Genomic DNA, 27,704 nt, shown 5'->3' on the forward strand with positions numbered 1-27,704 from the left:
TGTCTGCACCATTTGTTTCCGAGTCACTGAGGTTAGCGTGGGACGAGGTGACATGCTAGCTGTGGCCCATGTATCACCACAGGTCTGTGACCCCCACAGAAAAGGGGTCACCCGGCCCGGCCAGGGGCGAAGAGGCCCACTGGGGGGGGGGGGGGGAGGCGTGGCACGAGCCCTGGTAACCGCCCGGCTCCGGCCCCGGGGCGAGGCGAACGCTCAGAGACCGCGGCGCGAGCCGCAGGGCGCGCGCGCGGTGGGCGGGCCGTGATGTCACTCGGAGACGGCGAGTCAGCCACGATCCCGGCGGCCATAGCGACGACGCTCCCTGCAGTGTCGGGGCGGGGGGGGCTGACAAAGGGGCTCCGCACAGGCACCCGGCGAGTCAGGACCCGGCGAGCCCCGAGGGGTGAGTGCGGGAGCCGGCAGGGGCTGGGGGCGGGGTCCGCGGCTCCCCCGGCCCCAGCAGGGGGGCTCCGGGGCAGGCTCGGGGTCCGAGGCGGCTGCGATCCCCGCTTCTGACAGGCCGGGCGGGGCGGCGGGAACCCCGGCACCCGTGAGTGGGGGCAGGGACGGGGGCTCCCGGCCCGAGGCAGCTCGGATCCGGGCCCATCGGGGGGAAGAGCTGGGCCCTGAGGCGTGTCCTGTTCCCCCCGGGTTGGAGCCGGGCGTAGCTGCGCTCCCGTGGGGTGGCAGCGGCAGCGTCGGGCCTCGCTGACGGGTGCAGAGGACCGGGACCGCTGGCAGCGCGGGGTCGGGCTCCCGCCGCTCCCCTCCCCCCCGGCTGTTGACAGGTCCCGGCACATCAACCGTGTCCAGCCGCTGTAAACACGCTCACGTGAGCTGCGCCACGTGGTGCAGCCGCAGAGCCGCCGCGCGGGGGAGCTGCGGAGCCTGGCTGCCCCCGAGCCGGCGCAGGGACCTGCGGCCGGCCCGCCGGGAGCCGTACCCTCCCGGCCACAGGCGCCCAACGGGGTCCTGCGAGCAGCCGCCAAGCTGGGACGGGCCTCACTGCCAGCCGCCGCTTGCCTGGGGTGAAGGGGGAAAGGGCTGGGAGCTCACCCCAGCCTGCCCGCTCATCGTGCAAGGGAGAGGGGCTTGGAAACCCTCCTCCTCGACTCGCCCTTCCGCCGTGTTCGCCCCTGTCTAGAAAATCAAAAGCTGCGAAGTAGGGCAGGGCTCGAACTGGGGTGAGGAGCATCGAGGGGCGAGCTGATTATGACAGAGCTTTACTGCTCACGGCTGGAAAATATTTTGAAAAAGTTAGGGTGTGTCAATGCTTCCCCTTCTCGTGCCCCTCTGAGGCATTACAATAAGACCAACTCCTTGTCAAGGACAGTGGTACATAAAGGGTTCGCCAAGATGGACTCTCTTTGTCTCATTAGTACATTTAGGAAAAACAGATATTTTTCCCAGCTAGCCGAACTCAAAAGTCAGTTTCCAACAGATGCTTGGATTTCTTTTTTCCTGATTGACAGCTTTACCTGACCTGGAGAAAAACAACATACAGTATTAACATACCCAGTTTCCATTTAAAACTATTGTAAGCACCACAAAAATAAGGAAATTCAGATTGAGATTGATTTACATTATTGAAAATTCTGTATTACCTAACAAACAGAATGGATCAGAAACTGTGCACGAGTGTTACTTAGAATTTCCTTGTTTTTGTCTTTGTGACCTACCTAGTTTTAGCCAAGTATAATTTTTGCATTCATTATTTAAAATATCTTTCAAGGGAAAGAATTCCTGCAGAAACTTATAAAATTAGACACGATAAATCATGCTTCTTGTATCTCATTAATATGATGTAATAGATAATACAGTACTTTGAAATTATCAGATCTCAAAGCACCTTGCAAGTATTACTTGCATTTCACAGTGCCATGTGAGGTAGGTAAATAGTAGTACAACCATTTTGGCTCCTCTTCTGCAAAATATGCTTCTGAGTAGTCCCATAGATTTAAATGGGATAACATACACACTTCAGTACCTTGCTAAATTGAGGCCTTTATAGACTAACAATCCGAGGCACAGAGAGGTTAACTAATTTGCTCAAGATCACACAGTGAGTCAATGAAAGCTAGAAATAGTAGAACCTAGCTGTCTTGGCTTCTGATTCTGTCTTCTAATCACTAGATAATTCTCTCTCCCAAGTAATTACAGGAAGTTTAACATGTAGATTGTGTAGGTATATATTAAGGCCATCTAAAATTACCCTAATAAACAAAAGAAATTGATTGAGCTGTTGGAATCTCATTCTAATACTTAACTTTAACATCAAACTGTATTGGATTTCTTGACAAATCTGAAAGGACAAGAATTTCTTACTGGTCTTTTAGTCTTTAATGATTCTGAAGGGGACTGTTTCTTACTGTGTGTATATACATAATGAAAACACATCAATATCCTGATCATATTTTGGAACTTGACACACTTTGAGTATACCAATGGGGGAAACTTTTACAATATGCATTATTTAGCTATTACAGTGATTTTCAACCTTTTTTCATTTGTGGACTCCTAAAAAATCTTGAATGGAGGTGCGGACACTTTTGAAAATCTTAGACATAGTCTGTGGACCCCCAGGGTTGAAAAACCACTGAGCTAGTAGATGATAGCTCCAGTACAATGCCTTGTACATGTTACATTGTAACAAGACTTCTTAAATCAGAGATGTGCAGTTTAAAATCTCAGAAAAGTAATGTACATACTAAGGTCTTTTTCAAGATTAGCTCATTGTTCTGAATAAATTGCTTACCCAATTTCCCCCTTTTAAAAGAAGCCATTTGTAGTCCTGAATACAAAAAAGGAGTATAGACTATGCTCAGAAACCATGGTGATTAGCTGGTTATAAGAACATGAATAGAACAGACTCTTACATTTGAAAACTTCCTGATTTTATTTTCACTTTTTTATTAAACTAAAAAGTATCCCAAAATCAAAATTCTATGCTTGGAGAAATAAGTTACATTTTAGTCCAGCTTTTCTCTGCCAAGTTAAAACCTCTTGTAAAAAGGAGTTTCTAAGGGAAATGCTGGCAAACCAGTGCTATCATGACACAAGCGCGTACTTTTAGGTACCTTATGGAGGAAGATTCCTTTATTGAGCTGAAAAGTCATCACTGTAGAGTAGCTGTCCTACTGTATAGTCTGTTGGCAAAACAGCTAATACTGCTAAGATGATATGAGCTGTGTGCATGTGGATCCCTGCACTTAACAGAATCTCATTGTCATCACTGAGGCTCCATACAGGTGCAGGAGTCCACCTGTGTGGATTAGTTTGCAGGAGGCCTTAGGCCCTGATCCTGCAAAGATTTATGCCCATGCTTAGCTTTGTGTGTTGTTAATAGTCCCTTTGATTCTAATGAGCTTTCCTGTTATAGACCTCTTTTATAAAGCACTTTGAAATCTACTATGAAAAGTGCTATATAAGACATAGGTATTACAGTTACACAGCAGACCCTTCAGTATAGATGTAGCTTATAAAAAGTGCTTTTGCTAATATAGTTTATAGTGATTCAGCAAACATAATAAGTTATACTGGCAAAAGAACTTTTATGCTGGTATAACTATCATCATAAAGGCTTATGCCTGTAAAGCATTGTCACAAAAAAAATCACATTCCTAGCTGATGTTGCTCTGATGCAAAAGAGTCTAGTGTATGCTATCCTTAGTCCTTCACGTTGGTGAAAACTTACCATTTTCCATTGATACCAGTTTGAATAATAACTTTTTACCCAGCCAATAAATGACAAGTGGAAGCAACCGCATGATACATATGTATATTTAAAAAAACAAACAAAAAAACATGACATTTGGAGTTGAGGTAGGATCAGGGAATCTGCAATGAATCCAATGGATGTGTTAAAATAAAAAGAAACAATAATAAAATGTAATATTGAAGAATAAAGAAGCACATTTATTGGAACTTTAGTAATCCAATAAAATATTTCAAAATATCCAAAAATATCTTTTTTGTTAGTTATTCACTAATGTAGTAAGTATGTTTAAAACCAGGGGTGGACAAACTTTTTGGCCTGAGGGCCACATCAGGGTTCCGAAACTGTATGGAGGGCCGGGTAGGGAAGGCTGTGCTTCAAACAGCCTGGCATCCGCCCCCTCCCACTTCCCGCCCCCTGACTGCCCCCCTCTGAACCTCTGACCCATCCAACCCCCTTACTCCTTGTCCCCTGACCGCCCCCTCCCAGGACCCGCTGCCGCGCAGTCTAGAACACCGGGGCAAGCCGGCGGCTCTCGCAGCTGTGCTGCCTGGCAGGCACTCACAGCCCTGCTGTCTACAGTGCTGGTGGCACGGGGAGCTGAGGCTGCAGGGGAGGGGCCGGGGGCTCGCCTTCCCAGCCGGGAGCTCAAGGGCTGGGAAGGACGGTCCCGCAGGCTGGATGTGGCCCGCGGGCTGTAGTTTGTCCACCTCTGTTTAAAACAATCATTAGAAAAAAATCTTTTGTGCAGTTTAGCCAAATGCATATATAGAGATTTTATATTAATGAGAGCTTTTAGTATCTTATGTTCTTGAATTCCTTACGGTATATTGCACTGTAATTAACTTTTCCTAGAATTCTCTCTTCTTCTATTGCCTGTAAGAAATAGTTTATTTAAAAACAGTTTTGTATTCCTGTGAGCTGGCATTCTTTCAAGTTAGACCCTGATACAGTTCTTGTATGTTTGAATGAAACAGTGAATATTATTTAGCAATAGCACATTAAGATGCTCAAGTCCTACTAATTAGACTTGCTGTGCAAAATAATTGCAGAGCTTATTCATCTCTTCTGAAACAAAAAGTATTTACCAAAATTCTGAGAAGTGCACAGAATCTAAATTGCCATTTGCTGATATGTAGCCTAGTTAAAAAGTGTTCTGAAAAAAAAAAAAGAACATCAATCAGGAATATCATCATCAGGGATTTGTTATCAAAAGAATATAATTAACATTCTAGTCTACTGGAAAGTAATTCTGGATTCTGAAAGGAGATTGGGTTTTAGGAAAAAAGATACTGGAATAAGAATAGTTAGCCCTTGGGAAGGACAATATGCACCTACTCTTGGAGAATTTTAAAAAATAAATTAATATATATCTTTCAAAAAGTTTACGTACATCTTGAACCAGAACTAGATTCTGTACATCTGGTAGAGCATGGACTAGTGGTTTTAGTCCCTTTTGGATGTTTAGGTATCAAAAGCCTAAGTTTTGTGAAAATTAGCTCTGATATAAAATATTGGCACTTTGAAATGTAATGTAATGATTTAAAACAGAAAATTAGGCATTTATTTACCATCCATAGCATTAGGGCTGTGTCTACGCTAGGGAATTCTAGAAACAAAATTACCGCTGGTGCAACCACCAGTTAGGCTGCATATGAGTAACAGGTTTCGTTGATGTGGTGGTAAAATGCTGGAAACCACTAGGAGCCTCATCTCCGTGGGTGACAGCACAAGTGGGATTTTTTAAAATTAACATTTCCTAGTGTACACCCAGCCTAAGAGTCTCCACTCAGATTCTTGGTGTTCTCCTAGGACTATTAGCCTGTAGAAAACATAGTGAAATACTATTTTAGGCCACAATCCTGCAAAGACTTAAATACCTGCATAACATCATACACTGTGAATAGGCTTGTTCACTACAGTGGAATTACTTAGTGCATAAAGGCAAGCAATACATATTTGCAGGATTGCGGCTTATTTTTATCTTATAAATTACATTTGGGAGTGTGATATGAACAGGTTGTGGAGTTTTGTTTTTTGTTTTATTTGGATTGAGATTCCAGAAATGAACCTGAAAAATCTCGGGGGGGGGGGGGGATATTTTGGTTACACACTGGGGAAAACAATCATTCTTAACATCAACTTAAATAACTACAAATTTAGCTTCAGTAAATGTGATGGAAAAATCCAAAACCTACCCTGTACTATTGAATAATGACAAATGTACATCCTACTTGATTTTTAATTCACTGCCTTTACACTGAAATCTTATTATGATCAGACTTCAGAGATGCAAGTAGACAAAGAATGAAGGTCTTCCTGATTCTTTTGTTCTGAATGTTTGCACTGTGACCTGGCTCATATGCAAACATGATATACATAACATATTGTACTGTACCTTGGGATGTTTCAGTTAGGCCACTGGTGTGCTGTCATGCTGACCAATATTGTCTCATTGTTTCCTTGTACCCTCCTGTCTGTCTGTCTTGATCCACCTGTTGTCTCTTGTCTTATACTCAGGTTATAGGCTCTTTGCTGCAAGGACTGTCTTTTTTTCTGTGTTTGTAGAGCTGTTAGCACAGTGGGGTCCTGGTCCATGATTGAGGCATGAGGCACTACAGCAATACAAATAATAATACTAATGAAAGGAAGACATATTCACTTACTTTATTGCAGTTTTTAAAATGAACGAAAACAAAATGTCAAAGATGAGTAAAGTTATGTTAGCTTAAACATTTTTGAAGGCGCTTAAAATAATTATAAAGAAGCTCAAAACCAAATGTCAAGTGCTGTATCTATGTATCATCTGCTGTCTGATTAGGTTCTATGGATTTGTGAAAACAAACACTATCATCATTCCATTTCCTTTCTTCTGCAGAATTGCCAAAATGCGTTGGAATTCTTAAATGACTCAAAACCAGAAATCTGTTTGGGATACAAAATCATAAGAGCAGAAGAAGCAGAAGGAAGGATTCGGTGCCAATGCAGCAACAAAAAAGACAGCCAGAGTTAGTGGAAGGAAATCTTCCTGTTTTTGTGTTTCCTACGGAGCTTATATTTTATGCAGATGACCAGTCAACACACAAACAGGTGTTGACTCTATATAACCCCTATGAGTTTGCCTTAAAATTCAAAGGTGGGTTTCTTAGGTTCAGTTTCATTTAAGGTTTCCTTTATCAGTCTACCTGTAGCTTATATAACAAACATAAGTTATGAAAACTATGGTGTTATGCAAAAATTCAGATTTGTCTTCTACCACAGTCTGTTTATTAAAATTTCTACTACTGCTGGTTTATACCATGTAACCACCAGTGTCCTTTTCATTTCAGTTCTTTGTACAACTCCAAATAAATATGTTGTTGTCGATGCTGCAGGTGCAGTGAAGCCTCAGTGTTGTGTTGATATGTAAGTAAAAATAGCTCAATTCTCCTTAACTGTTAAAGATTTGAATAACTACATCAGCTAATTGTATGTCTAAACCTCAGCTAGTATTTAAAAGGCATATTTTAAACTACACTACAGAAAATGTTAACCTCTAGTCCCACTTCATCATTCACATTTTATTGAACATTAAAATATCGTAGTGCTTACGCAAGTTGCTTGGTAATTCTGAATTAGCCAGAGAAAATTAAATACTTGAATATATAAAGTGAGTTCCTGATTTAATCTGGTCGAACCTCAAAGTTATATTAATGAGCAGAAACACATTGTATGGTGCTAAACTTTATGAATTAGCAAGAAAAGTAAACAAACAATGAATCGAGGACAATGAATCACAAACTGTATGTTGTAAAATTATTTTGGTAAGTGTACAGTACTCATTTAACAAGATCATAGTTCTGGGTTCTACTGGCTCTTTCCCCCCCTTTTTTTGTAATTTATGGCAGGAGCATTGGATAGGTGCCCCTTTTTACTTGTGTAAATATGAATAAACAATAGTAGAGTGCTAATACATAGATCCTGTGGTATAGTTTTAAAAGTAAGTCTTTCTGATATGAACCACACTAGAATACTTTGCTGTAATATAAGGTTTTTTGCTAAAATGGGTGAGATCACCAGGCTTGGGTGAGAATTATTTGCAGATTGGCAAAGTGAGAATCTGTAAAATTCTAATATGAATGCTTTCCATGGACCATGTAACATAGCGAGTATACTTCTGCTGTCCTGTTCAGTGAAGATACTCTTGTCTACCATTTTTTTTAAAAAAAATCTCCTTCCTTGACCCCAGCTCACTCACAGGGAAGGGCTGATGGCCAGTTAAGTGTTACCTTTGAAATCCCAAAATGTTAAATAAGGCTTCTAGTTTTTTGCTTTGTCTGCTGTAATTCAGAGCAGAACAAGTTGGTAAATATTCATTTAATTCAAAATAGCATGATATGTTTCAGCTTCTGTATGTTAGCTTCATGCTGATCTATATGACTTCAAGGCTGCAGTGTGTGCTTCATGAGCATGAAGTATCCAAAATAAATAAATAAAAATAAAAAGGAAATTGGGTTTTCTGATTAAACATTTATTTACTCCAAAAAGCATTATTTATATTTTCTGGCCAATACATGCCATTAGCAAAAGACCTACTTTTAATGAACTCTTGGTTCTCTGCAAAGCAGATGACACTACTCTGTTATGAGGAGCCCATCTGGTACTGTGGCATTGGCCTCATCAGGACTGATTGGGAATTTCAAGGGCGTAACCAACTAGCACTTCCCATAAAAAGCATAAGTGGGTAGGGACAGCAATATTGTTAAAAGCACAGAAATGATCAACACATACCAGTGCACAGAAAGTTTATATTACTGTAATTCAGTGACAGGTTTCAGAGTAGCAGCCGTGTTAGTCTGTATTGCAAAAAGAACAGGAGGACTTGTGGCACCTTAGAGACTAATTTCAGAGACTACAAATTTATTAGAGCATAAGCTTTCGTGGGCTACAGCCCACTTCATTGGATGCGTAGAATGGAACATATACTAAGAAGATTATACATGCAGATAAGTTGGACGTTGCCATACAAACTGTGAGAGGCTAATTAGTTAAGATGAGCTATTATCAGCAGGAGGAAAAAAACTTTTGCAGTGATAATCAAGATGGCCCATTTAGACAGTTGACAAGAAGGTGTGAGGATACTTAACTTAGGGAAATAGATTCAATATGTGTAATGACCCAGCCATTACCAGTCTCTATTCAAACCCAGGCTAATGGTATTTAGTTTGCATATTAATTCAAGCTCAGCAGTTTCTCGTTGGAGTCTGTTTTTGAAGCTTTTCTGTTGCAAAATTGCCACCCTTTAATCTTTTACTGAATGGCCAGAGAGGTTGAAGTGTTCTCCTTCCGGTTTTTGAATATTATGATTCCTGATGTCAGATTTGTGTCCATTTATTGTGTTGCATAGAGACTGTCCGGTTTGGCCAATGTACATGGCAGAGGGGCATTGCTGGCACATGATGGCATATATCACATTGGTAGATGTGCAGGGGAACGAGCCCCTGATGGCGTGGCTAATGTGATTAGGTCCTATGATTAGGTCACTTGAATAAATATGTGGACAGAGTTGGCATCAGTGAGTCATTCTGGTCTCTAGCTGATCTTTATGGAATTTTGATTGATTATCTTTGGGTCCATCTCAGAAAATATTAATTTCTTTAGTTAGGTCTTCAAGAATATTTTTTCAGCAGCCAATACCCAACCCTGTTTTGGCGGATAGTAGTCTCAGTATGGGTAACAGATATCAGAGTAGCAGCCGTGTTAGTCTGTATTCGCAAAAAGAAAAGGAGTACTTGTGGCACCCTAGAGACTAACAAATTTATTAGAGCATAAGCTTTCGTGAGCTACAGCTCACTTCATTGGATGCATTCAGTGGAAAATACAGTGGGGAGATTTATATACATAGAGAACATGAAACAATGGGTGTTACCATACACACTGTAACGAGAGTGATCACTTAAGGTGAGCTATTACCAGCAGGAGAGCGGGGAGCTGGGGGGAAGCCTTTTGTAGTGATAATCAAGGTGGGCCATTTCCAGCAGTTGACAAGAACGTCTGAGGAACGGTGGGGGGGAATAAACATGGGGGAAATAGTTTTACTTTGTGTAATGACCCATCCACTCCCAGTCTCAAGCCTAAGTTAATTGTATCCAGTTTGCAAATTAATTCCAATTCAGCGGTCTCTCGTTGGAGTCTGTTTTTGAAGTTTTTTTGTTGAAGAATTGCAACTTTCAGGTCTGTAATCGCGTGACCAGAGAGATTGAAGTGTTCTCCGACTGGTTTTTGAGTGTTATAATTCTTGACGTCTGATTTGTGTCCATTTATTCTTTTATGTAGAGACTGTCCAGTTTGACCAATGTACATGGCAGAGGGGCATTGCTGGCACATGATGGCATATATCACATTGGTAGATGTGCAGGTGAACGAGCCTCTGATAGTGTGGCTGATGTGATTAGGCCCTATGATGGTGTCCCCTGAATAGATATGTGGACACAGTTGGCAACGGCCTTTGTTGCAAGGATAGGTTCCTGGGTTAGTGGTTCTGTTGTGTGGTGTGTGGTTGCTGGTGAGTATTTGCTTCAGGTTGGGGGGGCTGTCTCCCAAGATCTGTGAGAGTGATGGGTCGTCCTATCCTGAAGGATAGATCCTTGATGATGTGTTGGAGAGGTTTTAGTTGGGGGCTGAAGGTGATGGCTAGTGGCGTTCTGTTATTTTCTTTGTTGGGCCTGTCCTGTAGTAGGTGACTTCTGGGTACTCTTCTGGCTCTGTCAGTCTGTTTCTTCACTTCAGCAGGTGGGTATTGTAGTTGTAAGAATGCTTGATAGAGATCTTGTAGGTGTTTGTCTCTGTCTGAGGGGTTGGAGCAAATGTGGTTGTATTGTAGAACTTGGCTGTAGACAATGGATCGTGTGGTGTGGTCTGGATGAAAGCTGGAGGCATGTAGGTAGGCATAGCGGTCAGTAGGTTTCCAGTATAGGGTGGTGTTTATGTGACCATCGCTTATTAACACCATAGTGTCCAGGAAGTGGATCTCTTGTGTGGACTGGTCCAGGCCGAGGTTGATGGTGGGATGGAAATTGTTGAAATCATGGTAGAATTCCTCAAGGGCTTCTTTTTCCATGGGTCCAGATGATGAAGATGTCATCAATGAAGCGCAAGTAGAGTAGGGGCATTAGGGGACAAGAGCTGAGGAAGCGTTATTCTAAGTCAGCCATAAAAATGTTGGCATACTGTGGGGCCATGCGGGTACCCATAGCAGTGCTGCTGGTTTGAAGGTATACATTCTCCCCAAATGTGAAATAGTCATGGGTGAGGACAAAGTCACAAAGTTCAGCCACCAGGTTTGCTGTGACATTATCGGGGATACTGTTCCTGACGGCTTGTAGTCCATCTTTGTGTGGAATGTTGGTGTAGAGGGGTTCTGCATCCATAGTGGCCAGGATGGTGTTTTCAGGAAGATCACCGATGGATTGTAGTATGGGTAACATTCTTGGAACTATGTTTATTGCTGTGAGGTTAGGTATGAACTATGCTGTATACGTATGGCCCTTTGCCAGATAAACCGATATTCTACAGAGCTTCTAATTATGCAGTGCTCTCCAGTAAGAAACAGGAGAATGTATCTGTTTATATGGGTCTGTAGAGAAACATCTGTTTGCTTGACAGTAACTGTATGCTCAGACAGAAACTTTACATAACACTGTGCTTATGCTGATGCATAGAAGCATGGTACTAACAATAGAAAAGAATTTAAAGCAACACAAGAAATCTTAACATAAAAATCAAAGGCTTGAAGCTGCAGCTCTGACATAAGCAAAAGTGCATGCCTGAGTAAGGACTTCAGGCTCAAACCTTCGTTGCTCAGTGATCTACTCAAGACAGAGCCCACTCTTCACCAAATGGTAGTTGACTTGCCATGGGTGAAATAAATTTACTTGATGAAACTCCATCATGGCCTAACTCATTTGCTTCTGAGGTTACGAAGAAGCTCCTATGTTCAATAAGCATATGGTTTACAGGCTGATGTATATCAAACCTTTGTCATTCTCTGTTCCCTTTTGAAAGCCCTACTTAAATTACATGTTAATTTTAGGCATACCCAGTATTTTAATAACAAGCCTTTGTGGGTATCTTAATGTGATCACAAAATCCAGTTTCTTAAAATTCAGTCCAAAATGCAGAAATCATGGGGTTTTTTGTGCTGAAGTAATCAGTTTAATGCTGAAATGATCAGTTTCCTGGAACAATGTTAAAATGACACTACCCAATGCCAGTGTAGTTAGAAACCTTTATTCATAGGAGTTTGCAACTTGCTCTGGACTGAAACTTGTCAGACTACACATTTCCTGAAGCTAACTGGCTTAAATATGGATTTTCTCTTAATATCTCTGAAAAGGTTTTTATGGTCATTCAAGTAAATAATTTGCATTTTGGAAAAAAAGCAGTTACAATACCCATTATGGTGGCTAAATATTGTGGGATTTTAAAACTAGGTACACATGCATTTTCATAATTATTTATAACTACAGTGAAGACCCAAGTGAACAAACTACTGTTCATAGAAGAGAGGTACGGAAGAGATTTAGTTAAGCTTTGCTATTTATGGGTCCTGTATGAGACTTGACATGAAGTACTATAGAACTGCATAATTTTGGGTGCTCAGATAGTGGTCTTGGGCATAATATAGGTATCCTGACCCCAACCCTGCAGTTGAAACCATGCAGATGAATCTCTTGAAAGGGGCTCTACATAAAAATGTTGATATATGTATTTTTTTATCTACAGTGTGATTCGTCACAGAGACGTTCGGGCTTGTCACTATGGTGTGATAGACAAATTCCGTCTCCAAGTGTCTGAGCAAAGCCAGAGGAAAGCATTAGGGCGAAAAGAAGTCATTGCTACACTACTTCCATCTGCAAAAGAGCAACAGCAAAAGGAAGAAGAGGAAAAAAGAATAAAAGAACATCTGGCTGAAAGTGTCTTTTTTGAGCAGACTTTGTGTCAACCAGGTAGTTAAAGTCTTACCTAGCCCTCTTCTAGATCAAACAGTTTGGTATAGCTGAAATGACTGGAAAGAGGTTAAACTATAAGAAAGATAGTCTAAATTAACTCCATTTTTACTTTCCTGTAAGAGTACACTGGTTATTGTTAAGAGTGGTTATGGTGCTCCAAAGCCCATGCTATTGCTGTGTTGCTTATATCCTCTTTAGTCAAATGAGAGAGCTATAAACTACCATGTGCCCCTAAAGTTACATTTGCTATCCAGAGTTTTGTTCATTTGAGTAATGGGTCTTTTAAGGGGCCAATCCTTCTACACAAGCAAATTCCCACTGACTTCAGCAGGAGATGTGGCTACAAAAGGATTGCAGGACCATGCCCTTGGAGACTAATTTGTTCTATCAAAGTGTGTCTCCAAGTGTATTTTTGTCTGTGTCAGAACTTTAATTCTCCACCTCCTGACCAGCAGCAAATACTTTCAAACACTTTCCACACATGGCACTTCTTTTGTGCCATGTTCCTTTACCTCTGAAATGTACAGAAAAGTGGAGTTACAAATATCTGCTGTGCACATGCAGTAGTATAGAGAGTAGCTGATGTACCAACAGCCATGGCTGAAGCATGAGCTCTTGCAAATTAGGGGTGGCAGGGCGAGAAGGCTTAACTCATTAATTGTTTTGTCTTCTAAAACAAAATTCTAATCTTTACTTGCCTGGCTGGAAATGCACCTTCCTCCCCACCACCCCCAATCTCTCTGACAGCTTAATTCCAGAAAAGGCAAGGGGTGGGATACACAAGGGGGACTTAAGTGCTGAAATTGGCAATTAGGCACCTAAGTCAACATTTAGGCACCACTGGCTTGCACAAAAGCCCTGCACAGCTGCCACCTAACCCTATAGAGGTGCCTAGAATCCAATGGCTCCTATGTTTCCACCATTAAAGTACTGACACTGCCCAACAGCTGAGTGCCTAATTCACCTAAGTCCCAGCAGGATTCACAAAATAGGCATTCCCCTGCCTCTCTTGCCTTCAGGGTCCAATCTGGTAGGTGTGCTTAGGGTAGTGGTTCTCAACCAGGGGTACACATACTCCTGGGGGTATGCAGAGCTCTTCCAGGGGGTACATCTAGATATTTGCCTAGTTTTACAAAAGAATACATAAAAAGCACTAGCGAAGACAGTACAAACTAAAATTTCATACAGACAAAATGAGACAGTAAGCAATTTTTCAGTAACAGTGTGCTGTGACACTTTTGTATTTTCATGTCTGATTTTGTAAGCAAGTAGTTTAAGTCAGGTGAAACTTGGGGTACACAATACAAATCAGACTCCTAAAAGGGGTCTAGTAGTCTGGAAAGGTTGGGAACCACTGGCTTAGGGCATGTCTAAACCCACACAAAATGGTGAGGGCAGTGTCCCCCTTATGACCTTTATTCCAGGGGTTAGAGCACGCAGGGTGTGGGAGACCTGGATTCAAGTTCTCCCCGCATATGGAGCAGGGATTTGAACTTCGGACTCCCACTTTCCAAGAGAATTCCCTAGTCACTCTGCTGTGGAGCAGATCTCTCCTATTGAAGCTGCCCACTTTGTATAAATAATTAACTATACAGTGGCCCAGAGAGAGAATGACGAAGTCCCACTTGTGAATCCCACCCTAGGTAACTTTGCATAGAATTATAGAAGAGTAGGACTGGAAGGGACCTCAACAGGTCATCTAGTCCAGTCCCCTGCACTCATGGCAGGACTAAATATTATCTAGACCATTCCTGACAGGTGTTTGTCTAACCTGTTCTTAAAAATCTCCAGTGATGGAGATTCTACAACCTCCCTCGGCAAATGGTTCTAGGGCTTAACTTCTCTGACAGGAAGTTTTTCCTAATGTCCAGCCTAAACCTCTCTTGTTTCAATTTAAGCCCATTGCTTCTCGTCCTATCTTCCAAGGTTAACGAGAACAATTTTTCACCCTCCTTCTTGCAACAACCTTTTTTGTGCTTGAAAACTATTGTCATGTCTCTCCTCTTCTCCAGACTAAACAAACCCAGTTTTTTCAATCTTCTTTATAGTTCATGTTTTCTAGACCTTTAATAATTTTTGTTGCTCTCCTCTGGATGTTCTCCAGTTTGCACACATCTTTCCTGAAATGTGATGCATGAGAGAATTCCTCTTGTTAAAACAAAATAGTGACCAACTGTCTCTACATAATGTAAGTCCCAGATTGGCAGGGGAGTTGTGTTCTTCAGTGGAATGTATCTTGGAACAGTTTTAGAAAAAGATATTGTAACCATGAATGTTCCCACTTGATAGTGTAAAAAAAAATAACAGGTTTAGGGTCTGATCTCAAAACCCAGTGGTGAGTTTCCATTGACTTTAATGGGATTTGAATCAGACACATACATGATCTCTTATGCCTCTGGTTTTAAATCAACCACTAATTGATGGAGATTGGGAAGAAACTTTGCTGTGGTCAGGCTATTTCATTACGGGGTTCCTTGTACCTTCCTCTGAAGCATCTGGTACAGGCCACTGTTTGAAACAGAATATTAGATTATATGGACCAGTGAGCTGGTGCAATATGGCATGCCGGTGCATAAGAATTTAGTTTGTTTGCTGACAAGAATGGAGCAGACAGAGCAGAGGAACAGTATAACGAGTATACAGACATGCAAACTAAGAACATCTGATTGGTAGGGTTAAAATGGGACCAGCATTGCTGGCATCCCTCTGAGAACTGCAAAATCAATTTTGAAAACAGGAGCCATTTTCATGTATGCTTTGAATTCATACTTCAAAAGACTAGGTATAAAACTTGGCTAAATGCTAATGGATCTAAAGATTCTGTGGGAAGATCTTTCAGACTCCAACATATCAGTAACTCTCTTTAAAAAAAAAAATGGGGGGCAGTAATATTAAGTGTTTCTAGAGCCTTTGAACAGTTACCTACTGTACTACAACCAGTAAGGTGTGCTAAGAATGGGGTTCTGTCCTTGTCTGCATTCTCTTTTAGCAACATTGGACCTTGTGTGTTATTAGAAAATGGGCTCTAGTGGCTGAATCACTGTCCCCTACTGGGTTAGTGGTGTTCTATAGCTGTAGTGCAGGTGCAGCTCCATCACGGGAGGAAGACAGTGCTGGGATTTTAGTTTAAAATCCAAACCTTTTATGCAAGGGAGGGGCCTCTTTTACCCTGAGCACTGAAAAGGGATAGTTGTCAGGGATCCTACCCATTTAGGGTTGGGGGGCAGAGATGGGGATGTGCCAATTCTACTTTTCTCCCTTGATTGCAATTGAGAAGGGGGGAACTTTTTTGGCCTAAGGGAGCCTGCTGCCTATCCCTGGCTGAGCTCTGTTTTGGAGCTGTAAATAAAGGGAGATTTCTTCAGGCTGTGCAGCACCTTTAAATATTCTTCCCTTGCTGACTGTCAGCCATGGAAGATCCTGTGCCCTAATAAGCCAGGGAATAGTCAGTGTGCTTGGCACATCCCCAAGCATTGCTGAAACATCCCATTGCCAGGTCGATAGTAATTAGCTGTCAGACTGCACCGCTGGAGAAGGGATGGACCTGGGCAGCTCTGTGAAGCCACATTCCAAGTGTCTGCCTCAGACCAGGGAGCAGCCTCCCCAGCTGCAGAACAGGGGGTGCTCCGGGATTTTTTGCCCTTAGGTACTGTGACGGGGCAAGGCCAGATGGCTATAGAAAAGTAGTGGGAGATAGATATATTTGGTCCAGGCTAAACAAATCCCTGGTGCCAGGTTAAGTGAAATGGAAGCTGCTCCAGGTCAATTAAGACACCTGGGGCCAATTAAGAACTTTGCAGAAGGCAGGGAGAATGCTATGTTGATTGGGACACCTGAAGCCAATCAGGGGCTGGCTGAAACTAGTTAAAAGCCTCCCAGTCAGTCAGGTGGGTGTGCGTGTCAGGAGCTGTGGGAGGAAGTTGTGCTGTTGGAGAGGCTGAGTAGTACACACCATATCAGGCGCAAGGAAGGAGGCCCTGAGGTAAGGGTGAAGTGGAGCTTGAGAAAGTGAGGGCTGCTGTGGGGGAAGTAGCCCAGGGAATTGTACATGTCATGTTTCTGAAAGGTCAGCTACCATAGCTGATACTGTTAGGGTCCCTGGGCTGGAGCCCGGAGTAGAGGGTGGGCCCAGGCTCCCCTCCCCCCCCAACCTTTGCCCCCGATTAATCACTGAGACTGGGAGACAACAGAGACTGTGCAAGGAAGGATAGCTTCTCCTCACCTCCCTTGCTGGCTTATGATGAAAGTGGCTCAGTAGACTGTGACCCTTGTCTCTAGAGAAAGAAGGGTTACGTGGAGGGTCACAGTGAGCCTCTGAGGCTAGCGAAATCCGCCAGGAAATGCGGGACCCATGGAGGCAAGGACAGAGCTTTGTCACAGTACCCTCAACATAGCTGAGCAATCCGTCACAAGTGCAGCAGTAAAATTCAGTATAATCCACCAACAGCAAGCTGGGCAGCTTCCAAGCTCCAATCCTCCCCGACCCTTTTCAGCACTTTCCCACCCAAAAATGCCTGCAGAAAAGATGAGTTTGCAATGTACCCTGAAGGCATTTGATCCACGACCAAGTGGGGGAGTGAATTCCAATGCTGCAGAGCCCTTGCTGAGAATGTTCAGCCAGCAGACCCCTCTCGTTTATACCAGCATGGCTGCAGCTCAAGGGCTTCTCCTGGTCTCAGCTATAGTAGCACACAGAGGGAGGCACTTTCTCAGCTCCTAAAACATTTAGGGCTTTGTAAGTCAATATTAGCACCTTAAACTTCATCCAGAAACCAATAGGCAGCCAGTACAGATCATGGTGTGCTGGTCTAATATGTTTGAAGTAAGGTACATCACTTACCAAGTGTCTGCTGCATTCTGCGCCAGCTTGCATTTCTGGATGGCTTTAAAGGATCATAAGCAACAACATTTTCTAAAATATGTCCAAAACAGCTCTTCTTGTAAGTCATAATGTTGTGATTACGGTTGATATCCAAATATACCAGTGCTAGAAACAAATGTCTTACGTCAGTGGAATGTATGGATTCCCAGCTCTCCAGCGATATCATGGGCTATTAGACCATAATGGTGCCATGGGATCAAAGATCCTGCACTTCCCACTAGTGTAACTTGAGCCCTGGAGATAGGGAAAAGAAGGAAACATATTTGTAATTGTAATCCTTTAGGAAAAAGGATGTTTGAAAGTGGGCTGGTGATTTGAAATGTTAAAATTAATCCCAGCAGAGTTGGAGAAATGGGCAGAGTGTAGATGAGGTGACCATAGGGGCATGACAGATGCAACATCTCTCACACATGCGCTATAAACATTTTCCCAGAATGCAAAACATTTACATTTGAAGCGCTGCAGACTTTCATTGCAATGAATGCCATTTTTGTTTTTCAGAAAACAGATCTGCCTCATCGGGACCTAGTTTACTAACAGTATTCCTAGGAATAGTATGCATTGGAGCACTAATGCTACCGACACTGGGGGAAGTGGAATCCGTGGTGCCTCTCTACCTCCATTTAAGTGTGAATCAAAAGTTAGTAGCTGCTTATGTTTTAGGTAAGTGTTTTGAAAAGGATTTTTTAAACAGCTTTTTTCCAGTCTCTACTGGAGTCAAAATGTTGATCAAAGGAACATCTGTAAAATACACTGCTGGCTTGATGAGAAGATATACTTTCATGTCTCAGTGCCAGGGTCAAGACTAATTTCATTCTGTTCCATCTCCACTTGTACTTAACATAGAAGGTCACAGTAGTACTTGACGGAGACGGAAGCCCTCACCATTAGAAATATAAGTGTTCTGGATAAGTGTCTTATTTGACCCTCAAAACAGGAACCTGGCATATAGGCGTCTACTCCACCTCATTTGTCAAAGAAAGCTACTGGAATACATTGCTGTTTCCTACGTATTCTCAGCCAGGACTTCTACACTGTAAAATTGTAGTTCAGTCATCTTATCTGTTGATATTGGAAATTCCTTCTCTTCATCCCCTGTAACCCAGAAGAGATCTAATGTGAAGAGCTGTCTCCTTTTACCCTAGCTTTTAGTCATGAGAAACAGAACTGCACTTAAAGGGTGAATGGACAGGGGCAATACTTGCATCTGATTCCCAAACCTGTGACTTACTCCTTAAAATGAAAGGAGTGAGAAGGCAGCCACTTATCTCATGGAGAGAGCGCCTTGTGTTACTCATCAGCAACCAATGCTGACTTAAAGGAAAGTAGCGTTGGACTTGCTCTCTGCTTTCCTATTGCCTGGCTGAGATCAGGACTCAAATGAGGATGAGCAGCCTGAAACATAGGGTATGTCTACACTACGAAATTAGGTCGAATTTATAGAAGTTCTAGAATTTAGAAATTGTTTTTATATAGTCGATTGTGTGTCCCCACACAAAATGTTCTAAGTGCATTAACTTGGCAGAGTGTTTCCACAGTACCGAGGCTAGCGTCGACTTCCGGAGCGTTGCACTGTGGGTAGCTATCCCACGGTTCCCGCAGGCTCCGCCACCCATTGGAATTCTGGGTTGAGATCCCAATGCCTAATGAGGCAAAAACATTGTCGCAGGTGGTTCTGGGTACATGTCGTCAGGCCCTCCCTCCGTGAAAGCAATGGCAGACAATCGTTTCGCACCTTTTTTCCTGAGTTACCTGTGCAGACGCCATACCACGGCAAGCATGGAGCCCGCTCAGCTCACTTTCACCGTACGTCTCCTGGGTGCTGGCATACGCAGTACTGCATTGCTACACAGCAGCAGCTCATTGCCTTTTGGCAGCAGCTGGTGCAGTAGGCCTGATAACCATCGTCATCATGTCCAAGGTGCTCTTGGCTGCTTCGGTACAGTTGGTCAGGAGCGCCTGGGCAGACATGGGCGCAGGGACTAAAACAGGAGTGACTCGACCAGGTCATTCTCTTTAGTCCTGCCAGCAGTCCTATTGCACTGTCTTCTGGCAGCCAGGAGATGAGGATGGCGAGTAATCCTATTGCACTGTCTTCTGCTGAGCAGCTAGGAGATGAGGATGGCTAGCAGTCCTACTGCACCGTCTGCTGCCAGCCAAAGATGTAAAAGATAGATGGAGTGGATCAAAACAAGAAATAGACCAGATTTGTTTTGTATTCATTTGCTCCCCCCTCCCTCCCTCCCTGAAATCAACGGCTGACAGTCGTTTCGGTGTGGTCTGTCAGGGTCACCTTGAAAAGTTTAATGGAGATTCAGTCCTGCCTGGAATACAGCGGGGAGGGATAGCTCCGTGGGTTGAGCATTGGTCTGCTAAACCCAGGGTTTTGAGTTCAATCCTTGAGGGGGCCATTCTGTATGACAGTTGTTTTTGTTTCTCCTTGATGTAAAGCCACCCCCTTTGTTGATTTTAATTCCCTGTAAGCCATGTCGTCAGTCGCCCCGCCCTCCGTCAGAGCAACGGCAGACAATTGTTCCGTGCCTTTTTTCTGTGCAGACGCCATACCACAGCAAGCATGGAGCCCGCTCAGATCACTGTGGCAATTAGGAGCACATTAAACACCATGCGCATTATCCAGCAGTATATGCAGCACCAGAACCTGCCAAAGCGAAACCGGTCGAGTAGGCGATGTCAGCGCGGGGATGAGAGTGATGAGGACATGGACACAGACTTCTCTCAAACCACAGGCCCTGGCAACGTGGGCATCATGGTACTAATGGGGCAGGTTCATGCCGTGGAACGCCGATTCTGGGCCCGGGAAACAAGCACAGACTGGTGGGACTGCATAGTGTTGCAGGTCTGGAATGATTCCCAGTGACTGCGAAACATTCGCATGCGTAAGGGCACTTTCGTGGAACTTTGTGACTTGCTTTCCCCTGCCCTGAAGCGCCAGAATACCAAGATGAGAGCAGCCCTCAAAGTTGAGAATCGAGTGGCAATAGCCCTGTGGAAGCTTGCAACACCAGACAGCTACCGGTCAGTCGGGAATCAATTTGGAGTGGGCAAATCGACTGTGGGGGCTGCTTTGATGCAAGTAGCCAAGGCAATCAAAGATCTGCTGATATCAAGGGTAGTGAGTCTGGGAAATGTGCAGGTCATAGTGGATGGCTTTGCTGCAATGGGATTCCCTAACTGTTATGGGGCCATAGACGGAACCCATATCCCTATCTTGGCACTGGAGTACCAAGCCGGCGAGTACATAAACCGCAAGGGGTACTTTTCAATAGTCCTGCAAGCACTGGTGGATCACAAGGGACGTTCCACCAACATCAACGTGGGATGGCCAGGAAAGGTACATGATGCTTGCATCTTCAGGAAGTCTGGTCTGTTTCAAAAGCTGCAGCAAGGGACTTTCTTCCCAGACCAGAAAATAACCATTGGGGATGTTGAAATGCCTATAGTTATCCTTGAGGATCCAGCTTACCCCTTAATGCCATGGCTTATGAAGCCATGCAGAGGCACCCTGGACAGTAGTCAGGAGCTGTTCAACTACAGGCTGTGCAAGTGCAGAATGGTGGTAGAATGTGCATTTGGACATTTAAAAGCACGCTGGCGCAGTTTACTGACTCGCTTAGACCTCAGCGAAACCAATATTTCCATTGTTGTTATTGCTTGCTGTGCGCTCCACAATATCTGTGAGAGTAAGGGGGAGACTTTTATGGCGGGATGGGAGGTTGAGGCAAATCGCCTGGCCGCAGGTTACGTGTAGCCAGACACCAGGGCGGTTAGAAGAGCACAGGAGGGTGCGGTGCGCATCAGAGAAGCTTTGAAAACCAGTTTCATGACTGGCCAGGCTACAGTGTGAAACTTCTGTTTTGTTTCTCCTTGATGACCCCCCCCCCCCCCCCGGTTCACTCTACTTCCCAGTAAGCTAACCACCCTACCCTCCCCCCTTCGATCACCACTTGCAGAGGCAATAAAGTCATTGTTGCTTCACATTCATGCATTCTTTATTCATCACACAAATAGGGGGATAACTGCCAAGGTAGCCCGGGAGGGGTGGTGGAGGGAAGCACCGGGTGGGGTGGTGAAGGAGGGAAGGACAAGGCCAACAGCACTTTAAAACTTATTGAATGCCAGCCTTCTGTTGCTTGGGCAATCCTCTGGGGTGGAGTGGCTGGGTCGCCGGAGGCCCCCCAACTGCATTCTTGGGCGTCTGGGTGAGGAGGCTATGGAACTTGGGGAGGAGGGTGATTGGTTACACAGGGGCTGTAGCAGCGGTCTGTGCTCCAGCTGCCCTTCCTGCAGCTCAACCATATGCTGGAGCATATCAGTTTGATCCTCCAGCAGCCTCATCATTGAATCCTGCCTTCTCTCATCACACTGCCGTCACCTATCCGCTTCAGCCCTCTCTTCAGCCCGCCACCTCTCCTCCCGGTCGTTTTGTGCTTTCCTGAACTCTGACATTGTCTGCCTCCACGCATTCGTCTGTGCTCTGTCAGTGTGGGAGGACAGCATGAGGTCAGAGAACATTTCATCGCAAGTGCGTTTTTTTTCGCCGTCTAATCTTCGCTAGCCTCGTGAAGGAGAAGATCCTGTGATCCTTGAAACACATGCAGCTGGTGGAGGAAAAAAAAAAGGGACAGTGGTATTTAAAGAGACACATTTCACGGTAAACCTTGCTGTTAACATTACATACATAGCACGTGCTTTCATTACAAGGTCGCATTTTGTCTCCCCCCACCGCGTGGCTAACCCCTTCCCCCTATGGCTAACAGCAGGGAACATTTCTGTTCAGCCATAGGCAAACAGCCCAGCAGGAACGGACACCTCTGAATGTCCCCTTCAGAAAAGCACCCTATTTCAACCAGGTGACCATGAATGATATCACTCTCCTGAGGATAACACAGAGAGAGAAAGAATGGATGTTGTTTGAACGCCAGCAAACATACGCTGCCATGCTTTTTTCTGCAATGATTCCCGACTACGTGCTACTGTCTTGGCGTGGTAAAGCGTCCTGTCATGGAGGACGGAATAAGGGTGCCCTCCCCAGAACCCTTTTGATAAGACTTTGGGAGTACATCCAGGAGAGCTTTATGGAGATGTCCCTGGAGGATTTACGCTCCATCCCCAGACACGCTAACAGATTTTTTTCCAGTAGCTGTACTGGCTGCGAATGCCAGGGCAAATCAATCATTAAACACATGCTTTTAAACCATGTATACTGTTTAAGAAGGTACACTCACCAGAGGTCCCTTCTCCACTTGGCGGGTCAGGAGGCAGCCTTGGGTGGGTTCGGGGGGTACTGGCTCCAGGTCAAAGGTGAGAACAGTTCCTGGCTGTCGGGAAAACCGGTTTCTCCGCTTGCTTGCTGTGAGCTATCTACAACCTCATCATCATCATCTTCCTCGTCCCCAAAACCTGCTTCCGTGTTGCCTTCCTCTCCATTGAAGGAGTCAAAGCACACGGTTGGCTGAACTCCCTAAAATGGCATGTAGCTCATCATAGAAGCAGCATATTTGGGGCTCTGACCCAGAGCGACTGTTTGCCTCTCTGGTTTTCTGATAGGCTTGCCTCGGCTCCTTAAGTTTCACGTGGCACTGCTTTGCGTCCCTGTTATGGCCTCTGTCCTTTATGCCCTGGGAGATTTTGACAAATGTTTTGGCATTTCGAAAACTGGAACAGAGTTCTGATAGCATGGATTCCTCTCCCCATACAGCAAGCAGATCCTGTACCTGCCATTCGGTCCATGCTGGAGCTCTTTTACAATTCTGGGATTCCACCATGGTCACTTCTGCTGATGAGCTCTGCATGGTCACCTCTGCTGATGAGCTCTGTACTCACCTGCAGCTGGCCAAACAGGAATTGAGATTCAAAAGTTCGCGGGCCTTTCCTGTCTACCTGGCCAGTGCATCTGAGTTGAGAGTGCTGTCCAGAGCGGTCACAATGGAGCACTCTGGGATAGCTCCCGGAGGCCAATACCATCGAATTGCATCCACAGTACCCCAAATTCGACCTGGCAAGGCCGATTTCAGCGCTAATCCCCTCATAGGGGGTGGAGTAAAGAAATCTATTTTAAGAGCCCTTTAAGTTGAAAAAAAGGGCTTTGTCGTGTGGACGGGTGCAGGGTTAAATCGATTTAACGCTGCTAAATTCGACCTCAACTCCTAGTATAGACCAGGGCTTAGGCTAGATCCAATTGAGGTGATGGTAGTGGGATGGTGGGGAACAACTCAATTGTGTGGTGGACCCTGTGCCTTCTGGAGGTGGTTTATTCACCCTTTGTCCAAGTCTGTATTGTGGGTGTGCATTTTAACTCACCTGGTGTCAGTAGCCAAAAACATCTTCATATGAGGCTGTGGTGATAGTTTTTCAGATCTGCATCCAGTAATTCTTGACTTTGTAACTTCTGGATGATTGCAATATGCTCTGTTCTTGAAAACCACTCAGAAGCTATAGCAGGTGCAAAATGCAGTGCTAGAAATGGGATAATACATGATTTTTCAGACAGCTGCATTAGCTTCCTTGCTTCTGGATACAATTTGAGGTGTTTGGTTTTTATGTGGTTTGGGTCCTGGTCTCTTCCCCTCTGTACCATAACAGCAGCTGATCAGATAAGGTGCTTGAGCTAATAATCTCAAGATTTAAAAATCCAACAACTGGGTGTTCTCCTGGGAGTGAAAAGATTCCTAGTCTGGAATGCACTTTGCTTGCTTGTCCAAAGTGCACATCTGTTGACATGGAGAGAGGATGGTGCATCTTCTCTTTTCAGGCTTATACCTGTAGTAACTAGGTGGGTTGGTGGGAAAGAGAAAAGTGTCTTTGCTTTTAGTTCATAGTCACTTTTTTATAGTTAAATGCTTTACATGGTCCCCTGACACATGGCATAAGTGGCCATTATGCACTATTTAATAAACCCAGTATTTGGTGTTGTGAAATGAGTTAGATAAGCTCAGGTTCTCTCCAGTTCTGGTAGTCATAACTTTCTATGTTAGTGCCTGCCAGAGGGTGTTTTTACACTAGAAATGTAAGTTGACCTATATTAGGTTGACTTACAGCCACTACAGTAATTACCATGGTGGTGCATGTCGACACTATCCTCCTTGGGTCAGTGGCTCACCAGGAGCGCTTCCATGGACATAAGAGGGGCAGTGTGTGGAGCTGAGAGCCTGGTTCCTCAGTTCTGCTGGCAGCTCCTGCTGGGTTCCCAGCAGGATGCCCCCTCCCCCACTCCCCGTTCCACAGCAGGAGCAGGGTGGGAAGTCGCCTGGGGCTCCTCAGGAAGCCGTGAAATTGATAAGGCTGCCGGGCTTCTGGCAGGGAGTGGGCAGGGCTTCCTGGGTTCTCGCCCCGGCTTCCAGCTGGGAGTGGGGTCCAGCCACCCAGCTCTCCAGGGGAGTGAGAGTGGAGCTGGATTCTTGTCAATTTCATAGGTCCTGCCAACAGCCTATGTAAGGAACACACAGACACTGCGTTGCCATAACTACACCGACATAAGCCCAACGCCTCTCGTGGAGGTGGAGTTATTTTGCTGGTGTAGTAGACCACTTACATCGGCTGGAGCAAGACTGTGGTGTAGACACTGACATCATCAGGTCAACATAAGCTGCCTTATGTCCACCTAACCGTGTAGCGTAGACTAGACCATAGTATGAGGAACAGGTTTAGGTTTGTGAATGGTTGGAATGCTGATCAAAGGGAAAGTACTCCTGCAACTTTGCTCCATGAATTCTCTATCCTGGAGCTCTTAAATAGAACCTGCAATTTAGGACATTGAATGGCAGCAGCAGGCCAACACCATCACATTAATTTTCCATTGTGACCTACCTGCATTGAGGCTGACTATGCTGCAGGTGCAGAGTATTAACCTCCTCTGGTACTTTCACATGAGCAAGGGTTTTTTTAAGCTGTTGGTTAACTAATTTTAAACCCGGGATGATGTGAAACTCTCAATGGCCAGCAGATTTTCATCTGCCCTGTACAGTAATCTCAGAGTTAACTGTGGACTTCCACTTTAAAGATGTGCTGAGGGAGAGGATATCATGAGCATTCCTGTGGAAGGATATTTTTCCGTTCAGGGAGCACTACTTTACTTGCAGCTTGTTTAGCTGCCTTTGAACTCAGCTCTCTCCACCACCTATCAGTTACTACAGAACAATTACAGGGTTCACCACAATGCAGCATTAGGTGCTTCTGCGCTTGCAGGCCTGGACTCTAATATATTATCTGTTTCAGAATCTGGGACAGTCAGAAAATTAGGGTCAAGCAAACCAAGTCAAACAAAATCAATCACTCAATCTGCCCAACAGAGTTTTCAGGTTTAAGTGGAGTGTCAGCAGTTCAGTGTTAATACTGGGGGCAGGTGAAGGTTGCATGATTAGGGCTAGAGAACTTATTTGTAAAACATCAAGTTTGACACTTCTCTTAAATCTGCTCCCCTGCTGATAGGGGAAGGCCTTCGGCAGTGAAGGCAGCAAGTGGATACAAGAGCAACAGTGCCAAACACCTGTAGGCCCCTCCCCTTTCAGTGTGGCTCTGCTGCTGGTTGCACACTTTGATGGGTGCTGGGGAAGAGTCCGAGGGACCTTCCCACGCTGCATGAGTGAGGACAGGAAGTCAAGCTGCCCAACACGACTGCCTATAAATAAAGGTGCTGTTAAATGCACTGAGCTGAAATGAAAACAATGTTTCAGTTACTTAGTTTAGGTGGTGCCAGCAACATTTATATTAGAAAAGCACCTAAAGGCCTCAGCCAAGATCAGTACCTCATTGTGCTAAGTACTGTATGTGCAGAGTAAGACAGTCCCTGCCCAGACTCTAACTAGCAACAATAGGTTAATTTCCAGATAATCTGATCCATAATTGTTCACTGAATGTGCATCGATTCTGCCACTAAAATCTCTGGATCTGTTCAGACTGGATGATCTAGACATGATTAGTTCTTTAGAACTAACATTTTAAACAATCATTGATTCTGATTAAGCCAAACTTTTGTTGAGTAATATTTGAAAGTTATTCCTATAAAATAATTTAAGTGAAATCTATGTGAATTTTCACTCTGTAAATTTATGCACTCTTATCTTGTTTTCTGGCCTGTGACAGGAAACTGTTAGACCTTTACTTTGAATGCTTTATTCAGTTTAATTTAACTGTTCTTCATTTCTCATCTTTCAGGTCTTATCACCATGGTTATCTTGAGGACATGAGTAATGATTTAATTGGATGTAAAAAAAGAACCCCAACCTTATCTTACTATATATTTACATCATGAATGTGGACTGCCTTTTACTCTCATGTGATGCATTAAGATGCTAGAAAAGCTATTCAGTGATTTAAAATACTTTCAAAAGTGTAATATATATTTTATCTATGTATAACTATAAATAAACAACAAGACTCTTAGGTGCTTCTGTTACAGCTATGGAATGTTTAGTGATATCTGTGAAATTATTTTGAAGAAACTTTTATATCTACATCTACTGTACAAAAGACATATTAAAGCAACATTTGTTATTTTAAATCCATGTTCACATCAGTGTTTGATCACTATAAAAGCAAACTGTTCATTCTGAAAGGTTCATTTGTTTATTCCATTGCTGTAAGTACAGAGGTTACTACATAACATTTTATGTATAAATACCAGCATGATCAGAGTTTACGTAAGGCTTGTCAGTTAAGATGAAATTTGAAATTCCATCACTAAAAACTATGAAATAAATACATTAAGTTTAGATGGAGAAGTAATTAATTCTCATTTCCTGACATCATTAACAAATATGGGATATAGGGCTCTTAACTGTGGAATCAATTATAGACATTTTTTGCATCATAACTGTAAATCATAAAACATTTTTGTAATTTTTTTTATAAATACATGTAACATACAAATGTAGCAAGATATTTAAGTATAGATACATAACATCCAGCAAGAGAAAACTCACATGTCCAGGACTCCCACTTCAAAGTAGTATGGAAATAAACCTTGCCACTACGTTGGTAATGACCTGAATACGTGTAGCAACATAGCCAAGGTCCTCTATGTACACGTGTTAGACAAATATACTTGATTTTTGTTTTGTAAGAAACTGAAGTTCAGCTTTGATTTTTATAGTTTGGA

General features: G+C 43.8%; 1 protein-coding gene across 3 annotated transcripts; it reads left to right on the top strand.

Annotated features, from left to right (window-relative positions):
* Window positions 1-232: 232 nt before the first annotated feature.
* Window positions 233-27,603, top strand: MOSPD1 (motile sperm domain containing 1). 3 transcript variants are annotated; one of them, XM_074962730.1, is made up of 6 exons: window positions 264-403; window positions 6,594-6,851; window positions 7,045-7,120; window positions 12,479-12,702; window positions 18,089-18,250; window positions 26,762-27,603. In XM_074962730.1, the coding sequence occupies exons 2-6, from the start codon at window positions 6,698-6,700 to the stop codon at window positions 26,791-26,793; spliced, it is 648 nt and encodes a 215-aa protein (XP_074818831.1). In that variant the 5' UTR covers window positions 264-403; window positions 6,594-6,697; the 3' UTR covers window positions 26,794-27,603. The 3 variants fall into 3 exon arrangements, with proteins under 3 accessions (XP_074818830.1, XP_074818831.1, XP_074818829.1); XM_074962728.1 differs by lacking the exon at window positions 26,762-27,603 and adding an exon at window positions 20,144-21,394; XM_074962729.1 differs by lacking the exons at window positions 6,594-6,851; window positions 26,762-27,603 and adding an exon at window positions 20,144-21,396 and having other exon boundaries at window positions 233-403.
* The last annotated feature ends 101 nt before the right edge of the window (window positions 27,604-27,704 follow it).

Source organism: Natator depressus, chromosome 9, assembly GCF_965152275.1.
Source record: "Natator depressus isolate rNatDep1 chromosome 9, rNatDep2.hap1, whole genome shotgun sequence".
Taxonomy (NCBI): Eukaryota; Metazoa; Chordata; order Testudines; family Cheloniidae; genus Natator; species Natator depressus.